The sequence below is a fragment of the Quercus robur genome, chromosome 8 (assembly GCF_932294415.1).
Source record: "Quercus robur chromosome 8, dhQueRobu3.1, whole genome shotgun sequence".
NCBI lineage: Eukaryota > Viridiplantae > Streptophyta > Magnoliopsida > Fagales > Fagaceae > Quercus > Quercus robur.
In genome coordinates, this window is record NC_065541.1 from 19,490,794 (window position 1) to 19,513,912 (window position 23,119).

The window sequence follows — 23,119 nt, forward strand, 5'->3', positions numbered from 1 at the left end:
TTGTCATTGCATCTCCATTGTTATATGCCCTGTGGTCAACTTATCTATGCAGGCTGTTAATTACATCAAGTTAAGATAGCTCTTTATGCATCAGTTGTTGAACTGAGTATCTGAAGCCACATTGCCAGCAATCATTCACTATTCTTTTCAGCAATTCCTTAAAAAGAGATGATGATATTTTGAATCATGAAATAGAATAGGACTTTATTAATTAATTTATTTTCATTAAAAATTAAGATAGGCTAAAAATTTATTTTAAATCATGGAAGAATAGTACCATCTTCTTCTTTATACCTTTATATACTTTTTAGTATGACTATTTTTGGAGCTGTAATGATATCTTAGCCATAAAGAATTGGTCCTTAATATCAAATTTTGTTTTACTTCATCTTCCCTCTTAATAGGCATGTTGTCAACCTAGCAAAAAAGTACTTCTCCTATTCTTTTGCTTAATACGTTGATCCCTTTGTGTGTGTGTGTGTGTGTATGGAACATCTCACATGGAAACAATGTGTTGTTGTGTACAAAACTTTCTTTTAGATTGATTTCATTCCCAAGTCAAATGTGAAAGACTAAATTTTGCCTCTTTGGTATTAGGTATGGCAAAATTGGGAAAAATAATTGACATGGGGGAACAGCTATGCTTTTGCAATAGCCTTGATGAAAAGATGCAAAAACTAAAAAGAAAATTGGAAGATCTGAGCAGCAGGGAAGCTGACATAAATAAAGAACTAGAATATGCAGAGTCACTATATTTAAAGAAACGAAGGCGGCAAGTTGAAAACTGGTTGACGAATGTAGAGAGAATAAACAGGCAAGTTCATAGCCTGGAGCAAACACTGGAAGAAAGGAGATTGCTTGGGCGTGTACAGTTGTGGAAACGAGTGGAAGAGCTGACCGGAGAAGTGACACAACTTGTGGATCAAGGAAGATTTCCTGGAGGGCTCACATTTGAAGCACATGAGACCAAAGGAGATGCATTGTTGACAACAAAATTGGTGGGTCAAACATTTCAAACAAATATGGATAATATTTGGACATGCCTAATGCAGGATGAGGTCTTAATCATTGGCATTTATGGAATGGGGGGAGTGGGGAAAACAATGTTGGTGACTCATATCCATAACAAGCTTATAGAAAATCCAAACACTTTCGATCATGTTTTTTGGGTCACAGTATCACAAGATTTTAGCATTCATAAATTGCAAAATGATATTGCAAAAATACTGAATCTAGACCTTTCAAACATGGATGATGAAAAGAAAAGGGCAGCAAAATTGGCCCAGGCTTTGATGAGAAGACAACAATCTGTACTCATTTTAGATGATGTTTGGAATCATTTTGTTTTAGAGAAGGTGGGAATTCCTGTCAGAGTCAATGGGTGCAAATTGATTTTAACCACGAGATCATATGATGTGTGTCGAAGGATGGGTTGCCGAGTGAAAATCAAAGTGGAGCCCCTTTCAAAGGAAGAAGCTTGGAGCTTATTTTTAGAGAAAGTTGGGAATGAAATTTCACTTTCTCCTGAAGTAAAAGATATTGCAAGGTCTGTTGCAAAAGAATGTGCAGGTCTGCCACTTGCCATAACCGTACTGGCTGGAAGCATGAGAGGAGTGGATGACATCTGTGAATGGAGGAATGCGTTGGAGATTTTGAAAGAATCAAAACTGGGACAGGATGACATGGAAACTGAGGTTTTTCAAGTACTGAGATTTAGCTATTGGAGCTTGAATGATTCAAAAGTGCAACATTGTTTTCTATACTGCTCACTATATCCTGAAGATTATAAAATTAAAAGAGAGGAGTTGATAGAAAGGTTTATTGATGAAGGTTTCATTGACAAAATGAAGAGCAGGCAGGTAGAGTTTGACAGGGGTCACACTATTCTGAATAAACTTGAAAATTCTTGCTTATTGGAGGGCACTATAGAAGATTTCCCAAATGAGAAAAAGTGCGTCAAGATGCATGATTTGGTTAGGGACATGGCACTCCAAATTGTGATTGTGAGTCCTCGATTCATGGTAGAAGCTGGCGTTGGGTTGGAGAATATACCAGATGAAGAAAAATGGACAAAGGATCTTGAGAAGGTTTCTTTGACGCACAACAAAATATCTGAAATTCCTTCTAGTTTATCACCAAGGTGTCCTAAACTTTCAACGTTGATGCTTCAACATAATAGTCTAAGAAGAATACCAGATTCTTTTTTTGTGCATATGCATGGGCTCAAGGTTCTCGATCTATCGTATAATGGCATTGACTATTTGCCAAATTCACTCTCCCACTTGGAGAATCTTACATCGTTGCTGCTTAGAGAATGTGATAAAATAGAACATGTCCCTTCGTTAGCAAAGCTTTCTGCTTTGAGGAGGTTGGATCTTTGGCATACAGGAATTAGTGAAGTACCTAATGGTATGGAAATGTTGGTCAACCTCAGATACTTGGATCTCTATGCACCCAATCTAAAGATGTTGCCTGTTGGGACTTTCACTAAACTCTCTCATCTCCAATATCTTGTTGTTTACCGGTCATCTGAAACATTAAAAGTGAATGGAGAGGAGGTAGCACACTTGAAAAGATTGGAAACTTTTAGTGGACAATTCAGTGAACTCCAAAACTTTAATGCATATGTCAAATCCCTAAAAGTGGGAGGACCTAGCAATTACCTACTTCAAATGGGATTAGATGATCCAGATGTCACACCAATTGAAAGTGACACCTTTGACAAACGTGTAATCTTAAAAAGGTGCATTTTAAGTACAAGCAGAGGTGGAGGAGAAGATTCCCTTTTGCTCCCAGAAGATATTGAGTTCCTATATATTCAAGAGTGCAATGATTTAAGAAGTTTATGTGGTATTTCATCATTGAAAAATGCCAATAACTTGAAGGCCTGTGTAATTAAGAAGTGCAATAGAGTAGAGCATGTGTTGTCTCATTATTCATCCCCCTCTTCCATTCTCACTCTCCAAAGCCTTGAGACACTACGGCTTGCATTTTTGCAAAACTTAAGTGACTTTATTAGATGTGACAGAGCTTTATCACAATCTCCACCATCAGGCACCTTAGCCTGTCTCAAAGAATTTAGAATATATAACTGTCCAAATATAAAGAAGTTATTCATGCCTAGGTTGTTGATGTGCCTCCAAAACTTGGAAGAGATTCACGTAGAAGATTGTCGCCAAATTGAAGAAATAGTGGCAGCAGCATCTGATGATAATGAAGTAGAAGAAAATAAGGACAAAGGCCTTGGCACTACCATATTCACTCTCCCCAAATTAAGGTGTTTGCAATTGTGGGATCTACCACAATTGAAGAGCATCTGCAATGATAATGCAGTACTAGTTTGTGATTCCCTCCAAGAAATAATAGTACGCTATTGCCGGAAGCTTAAGCGGATCCCTCTCTCACTGCCCCTGCTTGATGGTCAACCGTCCCCACATCCCTCTCTTCAAATAATTAAAGCATTTCCAGAACAATGGTGGGAATCACTGGAGTGGGACCATCCCAATGCCAAGAATTTACTTCAACCCTTTTGTCAATTCACACGATTTGTGTAACATCCCCATGTTGATAATTTCTTTCTTTCCATCACACTTTTATTTGTAATTTAAGAAAATTTTCCCCTTTAGAATTTTAGACCAACTTGGACGTGTTCAAATTGTTTACTTTGCATTGAGAGTCCTTTTTCTAATTATAGCCCCTTCAGGTTACTAGTCTTGCTCTTTGAATTCTCCAAATGTATTTGTTGATATATCTTTTACCACTGAATTTTAACATAAAGCATATCATTCTTTATTGGGCTTTTTTTTTTTTCATTTGTTTGTGTGTGTGTGTTCTTTTATAAGCTTCTGCCCCCCACAAATGGTGAGGTGTTGATTGAGAGAAATTCATCTTGGTGTACAGTTTATAGGTGAATATTGGTAAAATAATATAGTGTTTACCAAAAGCATTTGTATGATTCTGCTTTATGCTCAATTTTGTTTTCGAATAGTTCTAAAATATCCTTCACCTTTGTGTAAACTTCAATGAACAGTGTGAGATGTTCTTAGGAACTGGGTATGGCTCTGTTCACTCTATGGTTAGTTCTATTTATTTAAACACAGTCATCAATATCCCACTTTTGTCTAGTTTCTCTTCCTCAAGCTCACATTGATATAGCACAGCAAGTGTCTGGAGAAATCACAAATAGAAAGAGAATCAGAGTAATGAAGAATAAAGAGCCGAGAGAAATTATATTATTACAGAGAAGAGAACTGAAACAATGACTTCACAAAACAACGTGAGAAGCCTGGCCCTATATACAGAGGTGTGAGTCTCTCCTCTCTAATTTACACAATTACAAGATTAACAAATTCAGTTTTTATACTAACTAAACTGCCTAACAATAACTTAACAAATTCAACAACTCCAGGTTTACTTGGGCTAACCAATTAATGACTAGGACTGTAGGTATCACACATATTTGTTTCTTTTCATCTTATTCTTATTTTTACTTCGTTTCTTGTAAGCTAATCATTTTTATTTATTTTATGCCCCTTTTAGACCAGCTATTTTACTTCTTTATAAGTATTAATTAAAATGCTTATTGCCAAGAATAGGATCAAGGATGGCTGCACTTATGACATGATTCCATTGGCATGGTGTTATAGTGGTCCAAGAAGCATGTGGAAGAGACAGTCAGCAAGGACAAACTCAACTAGCTACTACAATTTACAAAGCTGATTTTGTTAAAGTTGATCAGGCAGTTCTCTATGATCTCATCAAGGCTGCAAGTTGTCCCAAAGGAAAGGATTGTTATACCAAGTATGCCAGAGAGCTGCAAACATAATTAAAGGTAAACAACTAGAGGATATACACAAAACATTTGTCATCAAGAATAATTTTACTCCTAAAGAGTAAAGCAAAAACAGCAATGTGAATGCTTGGTCCTTTGAGTGATGTTTTAGTATTCCTTTTTCCGTTTATGGTTAATTTTAAAAGTTAGGATTTGATACCCGGATTATGTGGATTGGATTAGATTAGTGTGTGCTACGGGAACGTGTGCTGAGTCATACTAATCTTTCCAAAATAATAGACAATGATGATAACGAAAATTTAGGGGGTGTTTGGATTTTATACCCTGAAATATTAGAATTTGAATTTTACCCTTGAAATTTATATTCGGTTTGCAAAAGTAGCTTCTCCGTCCATATTTTCCATTAAATGTCACATAAACATGTCACGTGTGTTTAGTTCATCCAATAAAATGATGTCACATAATCAATTATGCCAAGTCATTTTTATTTTAATTGTTTGAAGTTTTGTTAAGCTAAAAAAATGATGTGGCATTGTTCTATTGGACTAACTAAACATGTATGACACTCTTATGTGAAATTTAACGAAATATATAAATAGAAGGATCGCTGATGCAAATGGAGTATAACTTCAGGATATAAAATCCAAAATCTAAAAAGGAAGTAAAATCCAAAGATCCCCAAACTTTAAGGGTGAAGTTTACACTTTAACCCAAAAAAAAAAAAAAACATTTTAAACATGTTTAGAAGCAAATTTTTTTCCTAAATGTATTCATTACTTAAAGGAAAATGCTAAAGTTACAATTTTTTTTACAAACTACTGATATGGTAAATAGTTATTGAAGAAAAAAAAAATGATATCAACGATAGGCCTAAATAAGAACCAGTAAGAATTTACTTAAAAAGTTTTTTCGATATATAACACTCATGTTGATAAAATGATTTGAACCCTTTATATTATATTATAATATTTTTTTTCTATTTATTTATTATTTATTGGAAAAAATTCTGAGTATTTCAAATAAAAATGTTTTTTTTTTTTTTTGAGAGAAAGTTTCAATATATGGCGTTTGCTCCTGATGATAGATCTTTATTATCAAATCAAGACACTAATAAGTTTTTGGTATAGACGGGGATTGAATCTCAGATCTCTTATTCAACCATCAGAGACTTTACCAATTGAGTTAGCTGAAACCTACGTAAGAATGTTTTTGTTTGTATCATTAATATAAGCTAAAGTACTAAATAGCCTCTATTAAAAATCCTTAAAATGCTCCCTCCCCAATTGTAAGTATCCAATTAAAAAAAAATAATAATAAAAAAAAAAAAAAAACCCTTTATCCTTCCATGTACCAACTACCAAGGAATTTAAAAAAATAAAAATGAAAAAGAAAAAGAAAATAAAAAAGAAGACAAGTGGACAATATATTATTACATTGATATGATACGATAGGAATTAGAAAATGCTCACAAAACCCATTACACTTTACAAAGTACACACCACCGTGTTTGAATCGGAACGAAAACAAAATGGCTGACGCCGTTAGAATTGACAGAATCCGTATGCTGAAAGAGCAAGCGACCAATCCTGATCGACGGGACAAGGTCAACCGGATCCTAACGGACCTAGGCAAGTTCGCCGTTGATTCCGCCGTCAACGACTCTCTCAAAGCCGTTAACGGTTGGTCCCTTCTCTCTCTCTCTCTCTCTCTCTTATTACGTTTATATGTGATTTTTTTTTTTAATTTTTAATTTTTTTTTTTTTTATTATTTTTATATAAGGTTTGAATTTGATTTGTTCAGTTCAGTGCTCCCATCGTTTAGGCTTTGTTTGTACTTTGTACCTAGAAGTTGCTCATAAAACTAAATGATACGATTTCAGCCATATCAAAATCTAAGTGTGTGTTTTGCTAAGTCCCATATCGGAGAAGATATTTGGTATCAAATGATAGAATGTTAGCTATATCAAAATCTAATAAATGAGAGATGCTTGTGCAAATATAACCACCCACTAACACTCCTGGGAGTAGCAGTGGAATGCTGATATGGTTATTTTTGCATGCATGTCTCTTAATTATTGATGATTTTGATACGGTTGACGTAGTATCATTTAATACTAAATACTTTTTCCCCACGTCGGGTGTTTACAAGGTCAAATTAGTACACGATGAATCCCAATTGTAACTTGACTGGTCATTTTAGGGTATACCCCAAATGTGCCTAGCCATACCTATCATCACAATGTATTCTTCTAAAAAAGGCTATAACCTGTATGAAATGTTTTTTTGAATATACCTGGGTCATGTTTCCTGCCCCAAACCAGCAGCAGGTGGAGCAATGAACTTCCCCTTCCCTGAAGTACTCAATGGGGAGGATAAAACCCATCCTATTCGGATCAGGTCGGAGTGGGAACTCTTGGGGAGAAATTAAGCTTCGATCCCTAGTTGGTTTTATTAGTTTAGATTTGTTGACTTTGGTGCTCTATTAGAAAGTGTGACTTGTTCTAAAATTGTTATGATTCTACTTTTTAGTAAGTGTCATTTTTTTTTTTTTGGGTGCTTTAAGCCTTAGAAAGCTAGAGGAGCTTGATACTGGAAGAATATACGGTTCAAATTAGATTCACCGACGTAAAATTGAGTAAATTTCGTCATTTATTTATTTAACTTGTTTAGTGGTTGGGTTAGTCTTATAATGATACTATGCATTTCTTTCACTCTGCAATTTTTTGATAATTATATTGTTACAACAAGTGGGAGAAGACAGATTTGAACCCCGGTTCTTCTTATAAGGAAGACTAGGTTATGCCACTAAGCTACAAGGCTATTGGCTATTCACTGTGCAATTTTTTGACCTCCTAGGAATTGGTTAAATTTGACACTAGTTTTGATGTGTTCCATTGCTTTTTTGATTCTTTATTGAAAATTTTCAAACTCTCTAACAACGATCACCAATAAGACAATTTAAGATATAGAGATTTCCTTAAGCAAGCCATCAAAGGAAATCACCATGCCGCCAAATTGCAATAGTCCCAGCTAATTAAATATGTGTCAGTGATGATCTTCTGTAGCTCTATTATGTTTGATGTGGTGCATTTGGAGGGAGCTTAATAATCGCAAATTTGAAGATGTGGAGAGTTTGGGTAATTAGCTTTTGGCCTTGTTTATGGGCTCTTTGTTTGATTGGTCTCAGGCTTGGGACTCACATCTGTGCTGGTGATGATCCATTGCTAGAAAGTAGCTACATCCAAGGATGAGAGAGACTGAGATAGAAATGGAAAGGGAGAGGTGGTGGTGAAAGGGGTTGAATAAAATAAAATGCGAGAAGGAGGCGAACTTCTAAGGAGGGAAATCGGAGGCATACATGTGTTGGTATGAACCTGTTCTAAAATCATATTCATTTACAGAAAAATTAATGAATGGAACAGAGAATGAATAGAGAGTCCAATAGGGGTGTAGTTGAAAAAGTGGGAAGCTAAAATATAGAAGAAGTTAAAAAAAAGAGTAGGATTTTTAGCTACAATTTGGCTAAGAATTTACTCCGCCTGATGTGAATCCTTTGCCCCATAAACTTCTTTAGAGATGCATAAGCCTAATGATTTGCTATGAATTTCTGTAAAGTGCAAATTCCCAAGATGTTGGTATATCCCAGGCAATCTTTGATGGTTTCTCATTGAATATCTGCTTCTTTGCTGAAACTAGTTTTAAAATGCCAGTCTTATGCAGTAGTAATTCTTTAGTCATAGTCATCATCTCGAGAAATCCTGGGTTCCTTATGACATAACTTTTGAAAAATTATAAGATTCTGGAGCTCCTCTCAGACACTGCACATTGCATCGTTGAGAGATGCCCAATTTTTGTTAAACCTAAAAATGGGACATGCTGCAGCATTTCAAGCTTAGAACATAGCCTATCCCATACCCATATGGGTGCCTTCAAAACAATGAGAAGACTGCTACTTCTACATTAAAGGACAAGGTTTGGCTAGGCTACAACTAACAATAGGAAGATGACATGTGCAATGCACATGACTCGCTTAAAATGATTGTATACAATCACTTAAATGTGGTTTAGTAAGTCATGTGCATTGCATATGACGAGAACATATGTCATCTTTCCTATTATTAGTTGTAGCCAAACTTTGTCCTACATTAAATGCAGTTTTTTTTTTTTTACATGAAGCTGTTATTTTCTGTGTTTATTTGACGATATTGCTTTCTTTCCAGTTGCATTATTAAGAAGTTATTGACTATCCAAATGATAATGCTTGTTAGTGATTCCAAGGTGTCCATGTGTTAACCCATTATTTGACCAAGCGAAAGGTTTATGTCGTGAAACCTGATCAGCTGGAATAAATTTTATTGAGCTGTGTAGATTTCATACCTTTATGGCCTAATGGGTTATGGGTAGATTTCACTCTTTTCTTAGCATGGGTTATGGGTTCAACTTTGGAAAGTACACAATGCAAGATCACATCTTTTGATTAGACAACAGGTTGTCAACTTGGATATGCTAATGGTCCAAATCAAGTTGAACTTTACAATTATCATTTTGGTTCTTTTGTTCTTGTAGAGCTATGACTCCATCTTGGGTTATGTTTGGTTTAATGTCTGAGAGTCATTTTATTGAATTTGTAACTATCAATACTGTCTTTTGTAAATAGATCTTCTCTGTCATCTTGATTAACTGCATCTTTAGCTTTAAAATTAATAAGGATGTATATTGTCATACACCATTATTTCTGTTTCCCAACCTTTAAAATCTCTCTTCTCACACTTGAGTATTGCAGGTAGGAAGCAGGTGCATCAGATTGTGCAGGAAGGGTTCAAGCATCAACCTCCTTCACCCTCTTTAAATGATGAGAAGAAGTCTGAAGATCTTAAATTAGTAATGGAGGAGCTGCAAGCTGTGATGGAGGAAACGCAAGAAGACATGCATAAAGCAAAGCAAGGAAATAAGATATCAGCCAAATCTGTCAGTACATCAGAGAATCCAGAGCCTCAGAAGAAGACACCAAACGAAGGCAACAAGGAATTGCATCTTCCAAAAATGGATAAGAAAAGAGTTTTTATTCGTTCTCGGCTTTAAAATGGGACGAGTTTAACGACCTTGATGCCTGAAATATCGCAGATCATATTGTCGACATGTAATGGTAGTAGACTTAGAATAACATGTTGAGGATTTGTATATGCATTCTGCTCTACCTTATGCCTGAAATATTGCAAATTGTACTGTCAAAATGTAATGTAATAGAATCAGAATAATATGTTGAGGATCTGTATATGCATTCTGCTCTACCTTATGCCTGAAATATCACTAATTGTACTGTCAACATGTAATTGTAATAGAATCAGAATAATATGTTGAGGATTTGTATTTATGCATTCTGCTCTATCAAGTGCTTGTTCAGTATAAGTTTGAATTGTTGATAACCTTGTGAATCAAAAATTCTAAAGACACTTTTGCACACACTTTACTACAAAAAGTTCACGTCTAAGTGGAGATTGGATTAATTTTCACAAGTTTTAGTGGGGTTTCTAAGTGTAAGTGATGTAATCTAATCATATATTAATAAATGTGAAAGTTGTATCAAAGTGTGTGCAAAAATATGTATCTAATCAGGGACGAACCCAAGTGAACCCAAGTGGGGCCCAAGTATCCAACCAGGGACAGGCCCAGGAGGGCTTGGGCCACCCTTAGATCCATTTTTTTTTATAGTTATATATTTTTTTTTTGTAATTGGGCCGCCTTTCAAAATCTTAGGCCCCTCTTCCCCTCAATAAGCCTAATTAGACTCACCCAAATGGCAACTATCCAATCCCAAAACTTAACAAAAACAATGAAAACATTCACAATGGTGATTGTATTTTAGCCAAAAAAAAAAAAAAAAAACTATTTTACCACCAAAGAACCAAAAAATTATATGTTATTGGAGAAATTAAAACTTTTTTTTTTCACAACTATAGTAAACTAGTATAAATACTAGTTGACTGTAGCAAATTGTTAAAAATAAAAGATAATATTTTATTAAGATTATCTCTTCCTTTAATTAAAAAACTCAAATTATCTCACTTCCTTTATTATTTTAATGAGTTGTTTATATTATTTCAAATGAAGCGATTAAAAAAAATAAAACATTTAATATTGGATATATTGTAAAGTGAGATAGTAAAATAGATAAAGTAGTTTTTTAAGGTACCAAAAGCTAAAGTTTTAGCACTGCCATTGTAAATGCTTTAACTTCAACAAAAAAGGAAATTATATATATATATATATATATATATATACATACTAGCCAGCCTAGCATTAAAGAAAAACATTATTTTGGTTTTGTTTCTATCTTTATTGATAAATGATTGCATCTAAATGTATTTAGAAGCAAAAATTTTGAGTATTTATAATTTTTAATACTATATGTACTTCTATTTGTTTTTTTTTTTTTTTACTCTGGCCCCCATTAGCTTAAAATTTTGGGTCCATCCCTGTATCCAATTGTACATAGAAGAACTCTCTTGTGAATTCACTTGCCTCTCTTACAAGTGTGTTTGTGCATTTTGCAATACCTTGGATGTACATACGTTTTGTTGTTCAGATATTATCTGAACTGTTTGGCAAAACTCAAGTACAAGACTCCTCATATATTCAAAGCTAAAATATGGAACATATGAATTCAGGCACTCGTTTCCAATCTTGTTGCATGGTACTGTGTTCAAAAAAAGAAGTGGATTCTGTATTAGTCTATCTAACACAGAACACTATATTGCTGTGTTCACGACTCAGGTTGTAGAGTTTATTGTCTATTTAAATCATCCTGATGTTTCTCTATTCTTGGTTTATTTTATGATGATTTAGGTGTTATTAATGGTTAGAGCTATGTACAAAATAGTGTTCACTCCTTGAGAAATAGGTCTATTTACTTTATACCTTTAAGCCAAGAGATTAATAGGTTTTTTTTTTTTTTTTTTTTGGTAAGTTGGATTTGAACTTAAGTATTTTATTTGACAATAAGATATTTTATCAATAAAACTAATTAAAACTCAATCATTACTAGTTTCTAATGAAAGTTTATTTTTCTAACAAAGAAAAACATCCATGTGCGACCCCTGATGCATGGGTTAGTGTTCGTATTCGATAATTAAATGAATCAAACCTTGATATATAAAATTTTTTAAAACTCAATTCAACTTAAATATGAAAAATAAATAAATAGACATTCTTGGACTTGCACTCAATTCGTTTATGATCTTTTATTTTTTATTTTTTTAAAATCATCCCTAAGCTGTTGTTTTCCAAACATATTTTCTATAAAATTTGTAAAAATTGTTCTTTTTTGTTAATAAACCATTTTAGAAAATATTGATACCACTTTTTTAATAAATAAATAAAATAAACACTTAGACATAGGCTTGGACGCTTGTTTAGTTGGTACATCTCTAGCTCTTCCCAAAAAGAAAAACAATTTGGAAAAACGATTTCCTTTTTTTTCCTTTTGTTTTGTTTTGTTATTTTTTACCGTATTACACTCAAACTCAACAGTCAAGTGTCAACACAACTCACTTTCTCTCAACTTCCACACACAGCACAGATACACACACTGAGTCAGTGTCTGGAACAATGTAACAAAGACTACACAAAACAAAACTAAAGAACACCGAACATCTTCTTATGGCGGCGTGGACAGGCGCGGCTCGCCAAGCCGTGAATCTCGCTCGGCTTTCCTCCCCAAAAACGCCTTCAACTGCTCAGGCCGCCTCCCTCATCCATCGGCGTGGTCTCGCCGGTGGTGGCGGTAATCTCTCATTCATTCCTTTTTACTTTCTTTACTCCTTGTTTGGTTGCTGAGAAAAAAAAAAATTAAAGAATGTAAATTTTCTTAAAACTAATTCAGACTTTGGTATGTCATTTCATTCGTGTACTTGGGTTTTGTTTGGTTCTTACGTTTGTGTGTGATGGAATGTTTGTTTGAGAAACTTTCGTTTGGGCTTTTGAGTTGTTGAATGTGACCCTTGTGGTATTCAATTATCAGATTGCTCTACTAACGTTTTTTTTTTTTTTTTTTAAGTTTTTATCTTTATTTGTTTATATTTGTGAATGTTTAAGCGCGCTTTAAAAAGCTCAATGCTCGAAGTCCCAAGGATTAAGCTCTTTGCTTGGCCGAAGCAAAAGCTGGTTTTATAAAACATGCATATGGTGCTTTTTGATTAAGCACAAAGCACACCTAGGTGGGCTTTTTTATTTCTGCTTAAAAATATAAGAATCTTTGAAATCAATCTTGAAGAGACTGACATGAGCCATTGTACACACACACACACACACACACACATATATATATAAGGTGTTGTATACACATACAATTTTTTGTTCACATATCAAATGGAATGAACAGGAATAATTTACTATTCTTATGATTTTTTATCTTTGTGTTTTAACCATATTCTTAATCATAGCTATTACCGTTATATGTTTTTATAAAGCGTAAAAGATTTATATAAAATGTTATGTTCAAACTTCATATGACTAGATTATTATTGACAATTGTTTTCAAATTTGCAATATAAAAATATTAAGAAATTGAATTAACTTTTGTGTCATTGAACCAACCATTTGAGCTAAAAGGCAAAACATATTCTTATTTTAAATTTAATAACTTTTTTTTTTTTTTAAATTATAAGTTATGAATCTTGCATTGTTTCGTAGTAAGCAGATGCACAATTTGTGTATTTGATGTACTTCCTCTATTAAAAGGTCATGCATAGTGTGCACAAAACTCCTATTTTTGTGAGATCTGGAAGAGGTGATTGAATAAAATTATTGTACTTATTATAAAAATATGTACTGAATCTTGCTTTCAAAGGTTATTTTATATTTTATATTTCAAAAATGTATGCTTTATTTTAGTCATGTGCACGCTTGTGCTTTGTTCTTTGCATTTAGGCTCAATGCTTTTACAAACAATATTTAGTTTGAGCATATTGCAGATCATCATGAACCTCCAAAGGTGAACATTTGGCAAGACCCATTGAGCCCATCTAAATGGAAAGAAGAACATGTAAGTCCTTTTCTTTTTTGGAATTTTTTACAATGTGTGTTCTTCTTATGATGGGATTGCTTGCTGACCCAGTGAGATTAAGATTATACATTACTTTTTCATGGTGCTGGAGAAGTAACCATGTATCATATGTATGTCACTAGACACTTAGTTGTGGTTCTATTGAAAATATAAGTATTTTTTTAAAAAAGTAATGTTATGCACCATTACTTACTAAAACAAAAATGCTATACATATTGTAATGGTTGGTTACTTTTTTTTATTCATTTTTTTATATGTTATGGTTGAGGTCTACCTCAAACGGCACATCTTCTCTCATCCGAACGGGTTGGTTGGAGGTTAAGGGCGGGCTTCTAGAAAAAAAGGAGTTCGTATGCAAATTATCAATTAAAAAAAGAATGAGTTATCTCTCCTCTATATTTTGACTTCTCATAAGAAAGAGAATCATCTCTTCTACATTTTGTGTTCATAACTATGTTGGTCATTGGAAAGACTTGTGACATAACTGAGAGCCACTCTGATTTCTGGGACTAAATCACCGATGCTAGGCTGTCTTAAGCATTTAGGGGGGAGAGATGTCCTGGATCCTTTTAGCCTCCAAGAAAAGAAAGCTTTTCAGTTTTAATAATAATGGGTGTAGTACAAATTTGAGCTTGGGATCAAGGGAGAATGTAGTGAGAGAGGATATATATTCAACCATGAAATGAATTAGAAAATGGGATCATTTCAGTAACAGTCTTACTACGGAGGGTCAAGCTGATTGAAGAATTACTTTGTTTATCGTTAATGAAATGTTTCACCAATTTTTTTTTTTTTAAATACTTTTTGCAGTTTGTGATTGCCTCTTTGACTGGATGGGGGTTACTTTTCTATGGAGGTTACAAATTTTTCACTAAAGGCAAAAACGGCAAGAAGGAAGAGGTATCGTGTTCTACCTTTTGATTTATGACCTTTGTTTGTTTCATATTTATGATATGATTTTGCTTATCACATTATCCTTTCTAATCAAAAATGAATTTTGTAGCAAATGAACGAAAATATTGTTACATTAGTTGCTCATACTTTGCAACTAATGTAGAAAAATTTTACTTTAGGGATTTTCTGGGCACCTGTCGGTTAAGAAACATGGTGCTCTACCATGTGAGTTAGTAATTTTGGTCTGGTTCAGATTTACAAATGAGTGCTCTTAGATGTCCCAAAGATAAAGGGTGTTTATATATATATATATATATATATATATGTATGTATGTATGTATGTATGTATGTATATGTCATAATAATCATACTCATGAAGTTTTTGGTTTGCTCTATCTTCCTGGCTCTGATGGGGCACATCATGACGTTAGCAAATTTTGATTTTTGTAATCCTAATTTGTTTTTCTGTGAATATGTGTTTGTATGTGGATTTCTTTTCCGTGTGAATGTGTATGTATGTATTGATGCTGTTAATGAATTAGAATTATATAATAATAACATGACGGGATTTTTAGATCAGATCCCTTACTTGAGATAGGAGCAAACTTTATTTAGTGTTTGCAAATTCCTAAGTTAATGCCACATATAAATGCTTGCTGACGTTGATGGTCCTCTTCCTTTATTGGGGGAGCTCCTCCATCAACAAGTGGTCTCATATTTCGTCACCTTGTGGAGTAGCGTTGCTGCTATTACCTTTTGGGACTGGCCATGAGACTTACATCTCTATTACAATGATTTTGTTTTCTGAAATTATAAATTAAAAAAAAAAAAAAAAAAAAGGAACTTTGTTAGGGATGTTGGGAGATTTTTGTTAACTTTATTCCTTTAATCCAAATTTCCGGATGAAGTTTTAGTTTCCTTGTATCCAACTTTTTTCCTTGTGATACTCTGTATTCTAGGAGCTCAATCTGGAGCTTAAAACTTGGCCATAATAAAAGATTATTTGTTTGTTAAGATTATCATGGATCTCATGATTGTTTATGCATTCCACCAATTTGATTAACTAGGGCATTTAGCACTTGCTATACAGTTTTCATTCCTTATACAATGTGTATTTTTTAATGGTATTCTTCATGAACCACAAACACTTGTTTAGCTGTTCATTTTTTTCCTGGACAATTTTATGCGTCTAAAAAATCAACGTTTTTTATTTTGTGTTGACTCTGACTTAACATGCCTGTTTGCAGAAGGTTGAAGAACCATCACACTAGATTTTCTATGGCAGTTCTGCATGCAAATAAAATCCTTGCTTGGCTTAACGATCTATTGAATGAGGATGTTTGGCCTTGTTGTGTAATGAGACATGCTTGTTTTGAGTTCTGCTTTAGTTGTACATGAATACTAAAAATGATGGATTTTGAATGCTATCACCCTCACTCACTCTCTCTCTCTCTCTCTCTCAGATATGGTCGTTTAGATACTATGATTCATCTAATACACCTTTTCTTGAGTTCTATCACTGGACCACAGGAATTTTTGTAGATTGATGCATTTTTAGACCTTCATATTCAAGAAGATTTATTATGTTTAAGATTTGGGAGATGTGCTCAACTCGTACAATTTGGGCCCAGCGGAGGAAAGTAGACGTGGAAAATAAAAAGGTTATGAAGGCAAAATTCCACAAAATCTAATATAATGGACGCATTCACAATACCAAAATCAATTGATTTCACTACACATAACCAGAATTCATTGAAAGTTCAAAGTTGCAGTTTCCGATTTAACATGTTCCAATGGGTTCTTCATTGGTCAGTGGTCACAGAGGGTGACTTCTGAGGCGCAAAACAATTTATGCCCTTTATCTTACAGTCGAGTTTGAAAATATTTTTCTCTTTCCAAAAAGAAGTTTGAAAATATTTTTAGGCTGACCAACATTAAAGTTTGAAAATATTTTTAGGTTGACCAACATTTTTGACCGAATCAAATATCCGAGATCAGGGAAAATTTTCTGGAACACATTTATGTGGAAACAAACTCAAACTTCTTAGTGAAAGTTCAAAAGAGAATTATGATATCCCAACTCTATTAGGTGTGGGAGTCCACCCTGATCATCCTATGATGAAAAAGGAAAAGAAAAGAAAAAAAAAAAAAACCAACTCTTAGCCCACCCAAATTTGGATCACACCCTGGAGTAGTCCACCCTGAATCCCTGATCATCCATGACAAAGGATGGCCCATTTTTCAACAATTGACTTGTAAGCATCCGTTTGGGTCCGGTTTGCGTTTCTTTCCTTTTTCTTTTTTTTCTTTTTTTTTTAAGCAGCATGTTTTGACTTTTTAACAATGAACAGTATACCCATACACTGTTTATAGATCTACAAACTTCATTTTTCAGCAATTTTTTCATTAAAAATAGGTCTCATGGCATTATTCACACATTTAAAAATTATTTTGCTACAGTATTTTCAGTTTTCAGTTTCAGCAAAATAAGTTATATCTAATCGAACCTTAAATTGTAACAATTATTTTTTCCACTGAAGATGCCTAGAACAGAATTTTTACCAAAACAACATGCATGACCACTTATACAGAGTAAATACATTTCTAATGAAAGATTAGCACATGCCTTGCACGTTGTCATTCTAGTTCAAGCAAGTGTGAGTTAGCATTGGATGGAAGTGAGACAATTTACTTCAAGCTCGTCTGAGAGTCCGTCTATTAAGTAAACAATAACACAGCCTTTTTACAATTCTACTAGTTTCTATCTCAACAAACTTGTTACAATAAATGATTTACAAAAAAAATATAACACAAGAAACATCAATGTCAAAACTTATATTACAGTTTGTGATGTCACTTAGCTAACCGTTCCTCCCTAGTATTGTTGGCCCTGTCCGTTCAGGGTGTCTCCAGTTCACTATCATACCTGCATAAGAGGCCCCGACATGGAATTTCTGAAGAGTTATCTTGAAGAGCAAGGAGAAATGTCCGCTGGCGTTAAAAAAGAAATAAATAAATCTTTTCGTTCCTGAAATATATCCCAGAGCTAGGCTCTGTATTCATCCTTAAAATTAAAAATGTTAACATTTTGTCGTTCTGTCCGCTCCTAAAGTTTCAAGGACAAAGATAAAAACTTGGATGATATGTCAAAGACAACAATAGAACCTCAACTTTTTCTTTTTTTGTTTTGTTCCTAAAATATAGTTTAAGTCCTATTTTAGTTTTTAAAATATCAATTCTATTAGACATGCTGACACAAATCAAAACAAAGTGGACTTAAAGACAAAATAGGTGACAGTACAAAATTTTCCAAGATGAAAATAGAACCCTTTTTTTTCAAACAAGGCAACCAAGAATATTTCTACAAAGCCTATATTATCATCACATTAAATCAATAATTATATTTCTACAAAGCCTATATTATCATCACATTAAATCAATAATTTGAAAAGACCATCACAAGGATCTTTACTGCATACCAGGCTATAATGGCTACGAGGCCTCAGTCTGCATCTTTTATTTCTGCTTCAACATCAACAACTGCTTTAGAAGAATCTTTTCCTGGAAAAGACACATGTTCAGGAATATAAATATGCGGGTGCTGATATCCATAAAATGCAGTATTATTATAAAAATATAACATATAAAACTTACATATTTGATTGCATAAATCCTCAATGAAAAAAAAGCAGCAAGCTTTGTAGAGAATACCTTTCTTGGAACGGGAAAAATCATTGAAAGCCTGCCCAAATGTTGTAGATTCGTTGGAGAACTGCACAGAGTCCCTTACAAACTTATTGTCCACCACTGAAAATAAAGCCAACTGTCAAAATGAGAAAAATGAAGACATACATACATATACTATAAGTTACCAGAACAAATTTATTCGAATCTATGAGAAACAAATGAATTGCAACAACTAGGATGTTGGCTAGAAAATCCATAACACTGCTAAATAGAGCCATTGATAAGACTTGTTAGGATTTTAGTGTCATTCACTTCCATGACTTTGGTTGTAATCAAATTTCAAGTAGGTGTAATTCGATTATGGTAAAAAGTCTATTATAAGCTGTCTTGAAGCTGCCTGAAGAAGTTCATTTGGAGAATTTCTTGTGAGCAAAGGTAAGGATCTCGCTCAAGCGAATGAGGTAACTTGCTCAATAAAGAGATAATCTCATTTGAATGAAATGATAAAATGAACCCGAGACTTCGCCCGTTCCTTGCTCAAGGCTCACTCAAGCAAAAATGCCCAAATTCATTTCCCTGGTTCTGTTTTGACTTTTGAACTAGTTTTGTGCCATCTCTTAAACCTTAAATTTGCACCTATATAAAGCTACATTTGCACGCTTCTTCCAGTGAGTAGAGGCAGCCACACTGTTATGGAGAGAATACTTTGTGCCTCTTTTCAATTAAGTCAAACTACGAAAACCTTAGTTGTTTACTCACTCATCTAGTGAGCTAAAGAGTGCTCGAGAGATTGAAACCACTTGGTTCTTTTCCCAATAAGGATCACTGCAGAAAAAATTTCAATGAGGTTCTTTGGAGAGCCAGGGGTTCTAGTTTGTGTGGATGAGGAGTTTGTGGAGGAGATTTGTTGAGGAAGATTCCAAAGGTTCTAGGCTAGAAAAGCAAGCAAGGTGTTTGCAGAGGTGGCAATAGAGAGTCTAGCCATAGAAAGGTTTTCTAAGTAGACTATTGTAACTATTTTTTCTTAGTGAATTTTATAAAGATTGGGTTCCCAAAGTTGTTTTTCCATCAAAGAGGTTCTTATTTGGTTTTCCACTTCGTTACCAAATCTTGTGTCATGCTTTTATTTGCTTTCATATTTATTTATTGCTTATAGATTTGGTATTGATATCTGTGGTGAAACTGTACTACCTTGTGGATTACTTAACATGCAATTGAACAATAAATCCATAATTCCACCGTATTAATCACATAAGGGTCTAAATAGATTTTTTAGATATCTTAACTGTTGTTGATCATCTTCATATATCAATAAAGGACTTTTTTTTTTGTCTAAAAGAAGAATATTTCAGGGCTCTGTGTTTGATGCATCTTTAGAGCTTCCCTAGTTTGTTCCAGTTTTGGGCCACCTTGAAATTTTATACAACACAATGATCAGTGCAAAATCCTTTCTATCCGTAGGCAGAGAGGTAAGGGGAGAAAAAGGAACGGGGTGGGAGAGGGAGGGAGGAGGGGGGGGGGGGGGGGGGGGGGTGTTAATATAGGTCACTCGACAAACTGCAAAGGTATGACTGATTATAGCTTAGACTTGGCTTTATCAATCAAGGGAACAACTATAAGTATAAACTCCAGTCCACAATCCAGAAGGTGAAGCCTAATTATTAGTAGTGAGAGCCAGAGAAGTGGAATTAGTTTGAATCGCTTTCAAGTGCACTGGAAGTTGATCAACATACCAAATGGAGCACAACAAAATATTGTCAACTAACTCCCTTCTGATCACATCATTATGTATGAGTATGACAATATTAGTCTATATTACATATAATGACATATGGATAACATAAAAACAGAAAATCAAAGTTACATGATCTGGATTTAAAAAATATGTAAATTAAAAAAATAATAATAAAATAAAAGATAACAGCAAAGTCACCTGACTAAGTTTGTCAAAGCTGCCACTAGGAATGAAAGGACAATTTTCAATATCAAACAGTAAAATACAAATGTTCCACTTGACAACTCTAAAGCCTTGCTAAAAGTTAAAGCTCAATGATTATACACAACTAATGACCAACTTAGTGAAATTTTGCCAAATTATGATTAGAAGTATCACTGCAAGTTAAATGCCTACACCCTACTACTGGAACAAATTGATAAAAGGAATTCAGGAAATTCATATTTAACTTTACCAGAGAAAGGTTGAGTGCAGAAGGGGCAAAACTGTAAATCATCATTTAGGGAGGATCTGCAATGGATAATATCACTGTAATGTCAGACAACTCATATTGCAGTGTCATCAACAATAGTGCAAAACCAAGTCTCTGCAAGCTAGTTTGACATCATTAAATGTCTCAACAACTCTTACTTGAAAACTTGAAAATCATTTCCACAGTTTGGGCACTGCAAATATACCACAAAAAAAAGGGGGAAAATAAATCAAAGAAGTCATGAGATGGAAGAAGAATAATTATTCCTTTACCTTCTAAAAATACCCACAGGAAATTGTTTGTAAAATATTAGATGACAAGTAACTACATACTCCACATTGTAAGAACATATATATATATATATATATATATATTTTGTATTCAGTAAATAGGTCATTATTTATTTTTAACACAATTTCTGATATGGAAAGAAAGGTTTGAGCATCAAACATTTGGTTCGTGCTAGACATCATCCATAGAGAAACAAAATTAACCAGCACTGCATCCTGTTTATCCAGCTAGATCATCCAGTCAATGGTGCAACTATTATATAGAAATTAGAAATCCTGATCATCTAACTAATACATATGCTATTCATTTCCAAGCAAAACAAATCAAACAAAGCTGATGAACAAACAGTCAATCCTCCATGTGTTTAGGATCCCTAATGAATAGAAGCCCCTAATGAATTAAGCAGTGTAAACTTAGTTTATTCAATAGGGGTGATGACTTGCCAGTTGCCACGTAATTAATTAATCCCATAGTATATAACCATCCACTCAAATGCATATTTATACAACATGCTAAGGCCTTAATGATAAATTTGAACACAGCTCAACCAACAGTTGTAAAAAATAATCTTCAGTACTTGAACCAATGTTATGAGCTACAGGTTCACGAACTATTAAAGAAAAAAATTAAGTAACAATTTTGAGTTACAATTTTATGAAGATAATAACTGCTTTGTACAACTCATAAATAGCCAGTTGAAGAAACCAAATATTTTCAAGAAAGGAAGAAGCAGAAAATTGAAGCCTCACAGTGCCTTGAACTATATCCCGTCCAGCCCACCAGAGAAAAGCACCCAAGCCAACGATTGGTACAAGCACTGCAAAGAGCTGTTTGTGAAAATGCATCAGCTAATTAGATTTAACCACATATACTGATGTCACAGTCAACATGAATCTATAAAGTGGCCTTGCAAGACAGTTATGCTATTAGATTCATACAAGTAGAGAATACAGTCAATACACACACACACACACACACACCAAAATCTACCAGGTGAAAGAAGCTGGGAAAAAAAGTAGGTAATTCTTGATGAATAGACAATCATGTACAACAACATAATAGAACAGACAACTCAAACTTCACATAATTCCATGAACTGGAAAAGTCAAGTCGGGTATAGAGACTTATTATTAAACAGTTGCAACAAAGAATAATAAATTGAACAAACACCAACAACAACATCAGGATATAGAGCAAACCATCACACTATGTAACGCTAAAACAACTAAATGAGTGAATAGGATGCTATAAAGGAGTCCATATATCAGTTGAATAAATTGTACACAACACACTCATATTTTAGTTGAACTAAATCTACCCACACACACACATATAGAAAGAGAGAGACAGAGAGAGAGTAATACCCAAACGGAAACAATTGCATCCAGAACCCAACCAAGCTGGCCAGTAAATGAAAGATAAGTCAGTCCAATAGCCAAAGCAAGATTACCCAGAAGTCTAGCAGTGGCACCATCATCTCTCCCACCTCCACCACCACCACCATTAAACCCAAACCCCTGATTAAACCTCACCACAACCACTCTTTTCTTCCTCTTCCAGCCATCCTCTCTCACCAAAATACCATCCCCACACTTACTCCCGCCCAACAAAGACCACCTCTCCCCATAAGCCTTCAACTTGAACCTGTTGTCATGCAAAGAACCAAGCTTTGCTCTTGATAGAGAGTAACAATTACTGGGTTTTTTCTTGCGTATCTCATACTTCAGTAAAGATTCAAACTTGACGGCTGAAATATTAAGAGAGATTTGCAAAAGGGGTGTCATGGCAAAATATCCAAAAATATATGTTAACCATAAAAACTATATCACTGGTTTTGGATGGGGTAGACTATTGGGAATTTCAATGTAGCTTAAAATGGAAATTATGGAATAGATTTTTTCTTGTCAGCCTTTATTTCCTTTGGTAACGCTTGTACATTCTAGTCTCTAGACACAGTTACCTCTCTGTCTCTCTATGGACATATGCATTAGTATTATCCTCTGTGAAGGTAACACGTGTGATTCAAGTGGCCAGTTTGTAGTTTGGATGAGATGATTTGTTCAATTTTTCTCTCCAATTAAACGACTAACGTTTAGGCAGAACGACAAATAAATGGGTCCCATAACCCATTCCCAAGATGTTTAGGGTCGGATCCAAAATTGTAAATAGCATTTAATATTTTTT

At 34.2% G+C, this 23,119-nt stretch overlaps 4 protein-coding genes across 8 annotated transcripts in view; 3 read left to right on the top strand and 1 right to left on the bottom strand.

Annotated features, from left to right (window-relative positions):
• The window catches only part of LOC126694908 (disease resistance protein SUMM2-like), a 67,051-nt gene extending 63,363 nt beyond the window's left edge, over positions 1-3,688 (top strand). For both annotated transcript variants that reach the window (XM_050391455.1, XM_050391454.1), the window contains exon 2: positions 598-3,688. In XM_050391455.1, the coding sequence (XP_050247412.1) occupies positions 600-3,554 (2,955 nt within the window). In that variant the 5' untranslated portion in view covers positions 598-599 and the 3' untranslated portion in view covers positions 3,555-3,688. The remainder of the gene's footprint in view (positions 1-597) is intronic.
• A 2,550-nt stretch (positions 3,689-6,238) lies between these two features.
• LOC126694914 (uncharacterized) lies at positions 6,239-10,170 on the top strand. The gene is made up of 2 exons (XM_050391456.1): positions 6,239-6,471; positions 9,576-10,170. Exons 1-2 carry the CDS (start codon positions 6,321-6,323, stop codon positions 9,872-9,874), a joined length of 450 nt encoding a protein of 149 aa, XP_050247413.1. The 5' UTR covers positions 6,239-6,320; the 3' UTR covers positions 9,875-10,170.
• A 2,097-nt stretch (positions 10,171-12,267) lies between these two features.
• On the top strand, positions 12,268-16,269 carry LOC126694916 (uncharacterized). Of its 2 annotated transcripts, none has more exons than XM_050391461.1 (4): positions 12,268-12,575; positions 13,765-13,835; positions 14,667-14,756; positions 16,001-16,269. In XM_050391461.1, the coding sequence occupies exons 1-4, from the start codon at positions 12,452-12,454 to the stop codon at positions 16,019-16,021; spliced, it is 306 nt and encodes a 101-aa protein (XP_050247418.1). In that variant the 5' UTR covers positions 12,268-12,451; the 3' UTR covers positions 16,022-16,269. The 2 variants fall into 2 exon arrangements, with proteins under 2 accessions (XP_050247418.1, XP_050247417.1); XM_050391460.1 differs by having other exon boundaries at positions 12,273-12,575; positions 15,998-16,269.
• A 1,168-nt stretch (positions 16,270-17,437) lies between these two features.
• LOC126694915 (uncharacterized) lies at positions 17,438-22,909 on the bottom strand. Of its 3 annotated transcripts, none has more exons than XM_050391458.1 (7): positions 22,300-22,908; positions 21,685-21,762; positions 20,803-20,837; positions 20,627-20,682; positions 18,462-18,557; positions 18,230-18,311; positions 17,438-17,676 (listed from the first exon to the last, which is right to left on the bottom strand). In XM_050391458.1, exons 1-6 carry the CDS (start codon positions 22,717-22,719, stop codon positions 18,253-18,255), a joined length of 744 nt encoding a protein of 247 aa, XP_050247415.1. In that variant the 5' UTR covers positions 22,720-22,908; the 3' UTR covers positions 17,438-17,676; positions 18,230-18,252. The 3 variants fall into 3 exon arrangements, 2 of the variants coding, with proteins under 2 accessions (XP_050247415.1, XP_050247414.1); XM_050391457.1 differs by having other exon boundaries at positions 17,438-17,741; XR_007645935.1 differs by lacking the exon at positions 17,438-17,676 and adding an exon at positions 17,748-18,120 and having other exon boundaries at positions 18,166-18,311; positions 22,300-22,909.
• Between the last annotated feature and the right edge of the window lie 210 nt (positions 22,910-23,119).

Bases quoted from the DNA above. Each gene is read 5' to 3' on its own strand.
- LOC126694914 (XM_050391456.1), top strand. From the start codon at position 6,321: ATGGCTGACGCCGTTAGAATTGACAGAATCCGTATGCTGAAAGAGCAA. The intron at 6,472-9,575 runs GTTGGTCCCTTC...TGAGTATTGCAG, and splicing joins CTCTCTCAAAGCCGTTAACG to GTAGGAAGCAGGTGCATCAG.
- LOC126694916 (XM_050391460.1), top strand. From the start codon at position 12,452: ATGGCGGCGTGGACAGGCGCGGCTCGCCAAGCCGTGAATCTCGCTCGG. The intron at 13,836-14,666 runs GTAAGTCCTTTT...TACTTTTTGCAG, and splicing joins CTAAATGGAAAGAAGAACAT to TTTGTGATTGCCTCTTTGAC. The intron at 14,757-15,997 runs GTATCGTGTTCT...GCCTGTTTGCAG, and splicing joins AAAACGGCAAGAAGGAAGAG to AAGGTTGAAGAACCATCACA.
- LOC126694915 (XM_050391458.1), bottom strand. From the start codon at position 22,719: ATGACACCCCTTTTGCAAATCTCTCTTAATATTTCAGCCGTCAAGTTT. The intron at 21,763-22,299 runs GTATTACTCTCT...TTTCACAAACAG, and splicing joins ATGCAATTGTTTCCGTTTGG to CTCTTTGCAGTGCTTGTACC. The intron at 18,558-20,626 runs GTAAAGTTAAAT...CTTTATTTTCAG, and splicing joins CTGCACTCAACCTTTCTCTG to TGGTGGACAATAAGTTTGTA.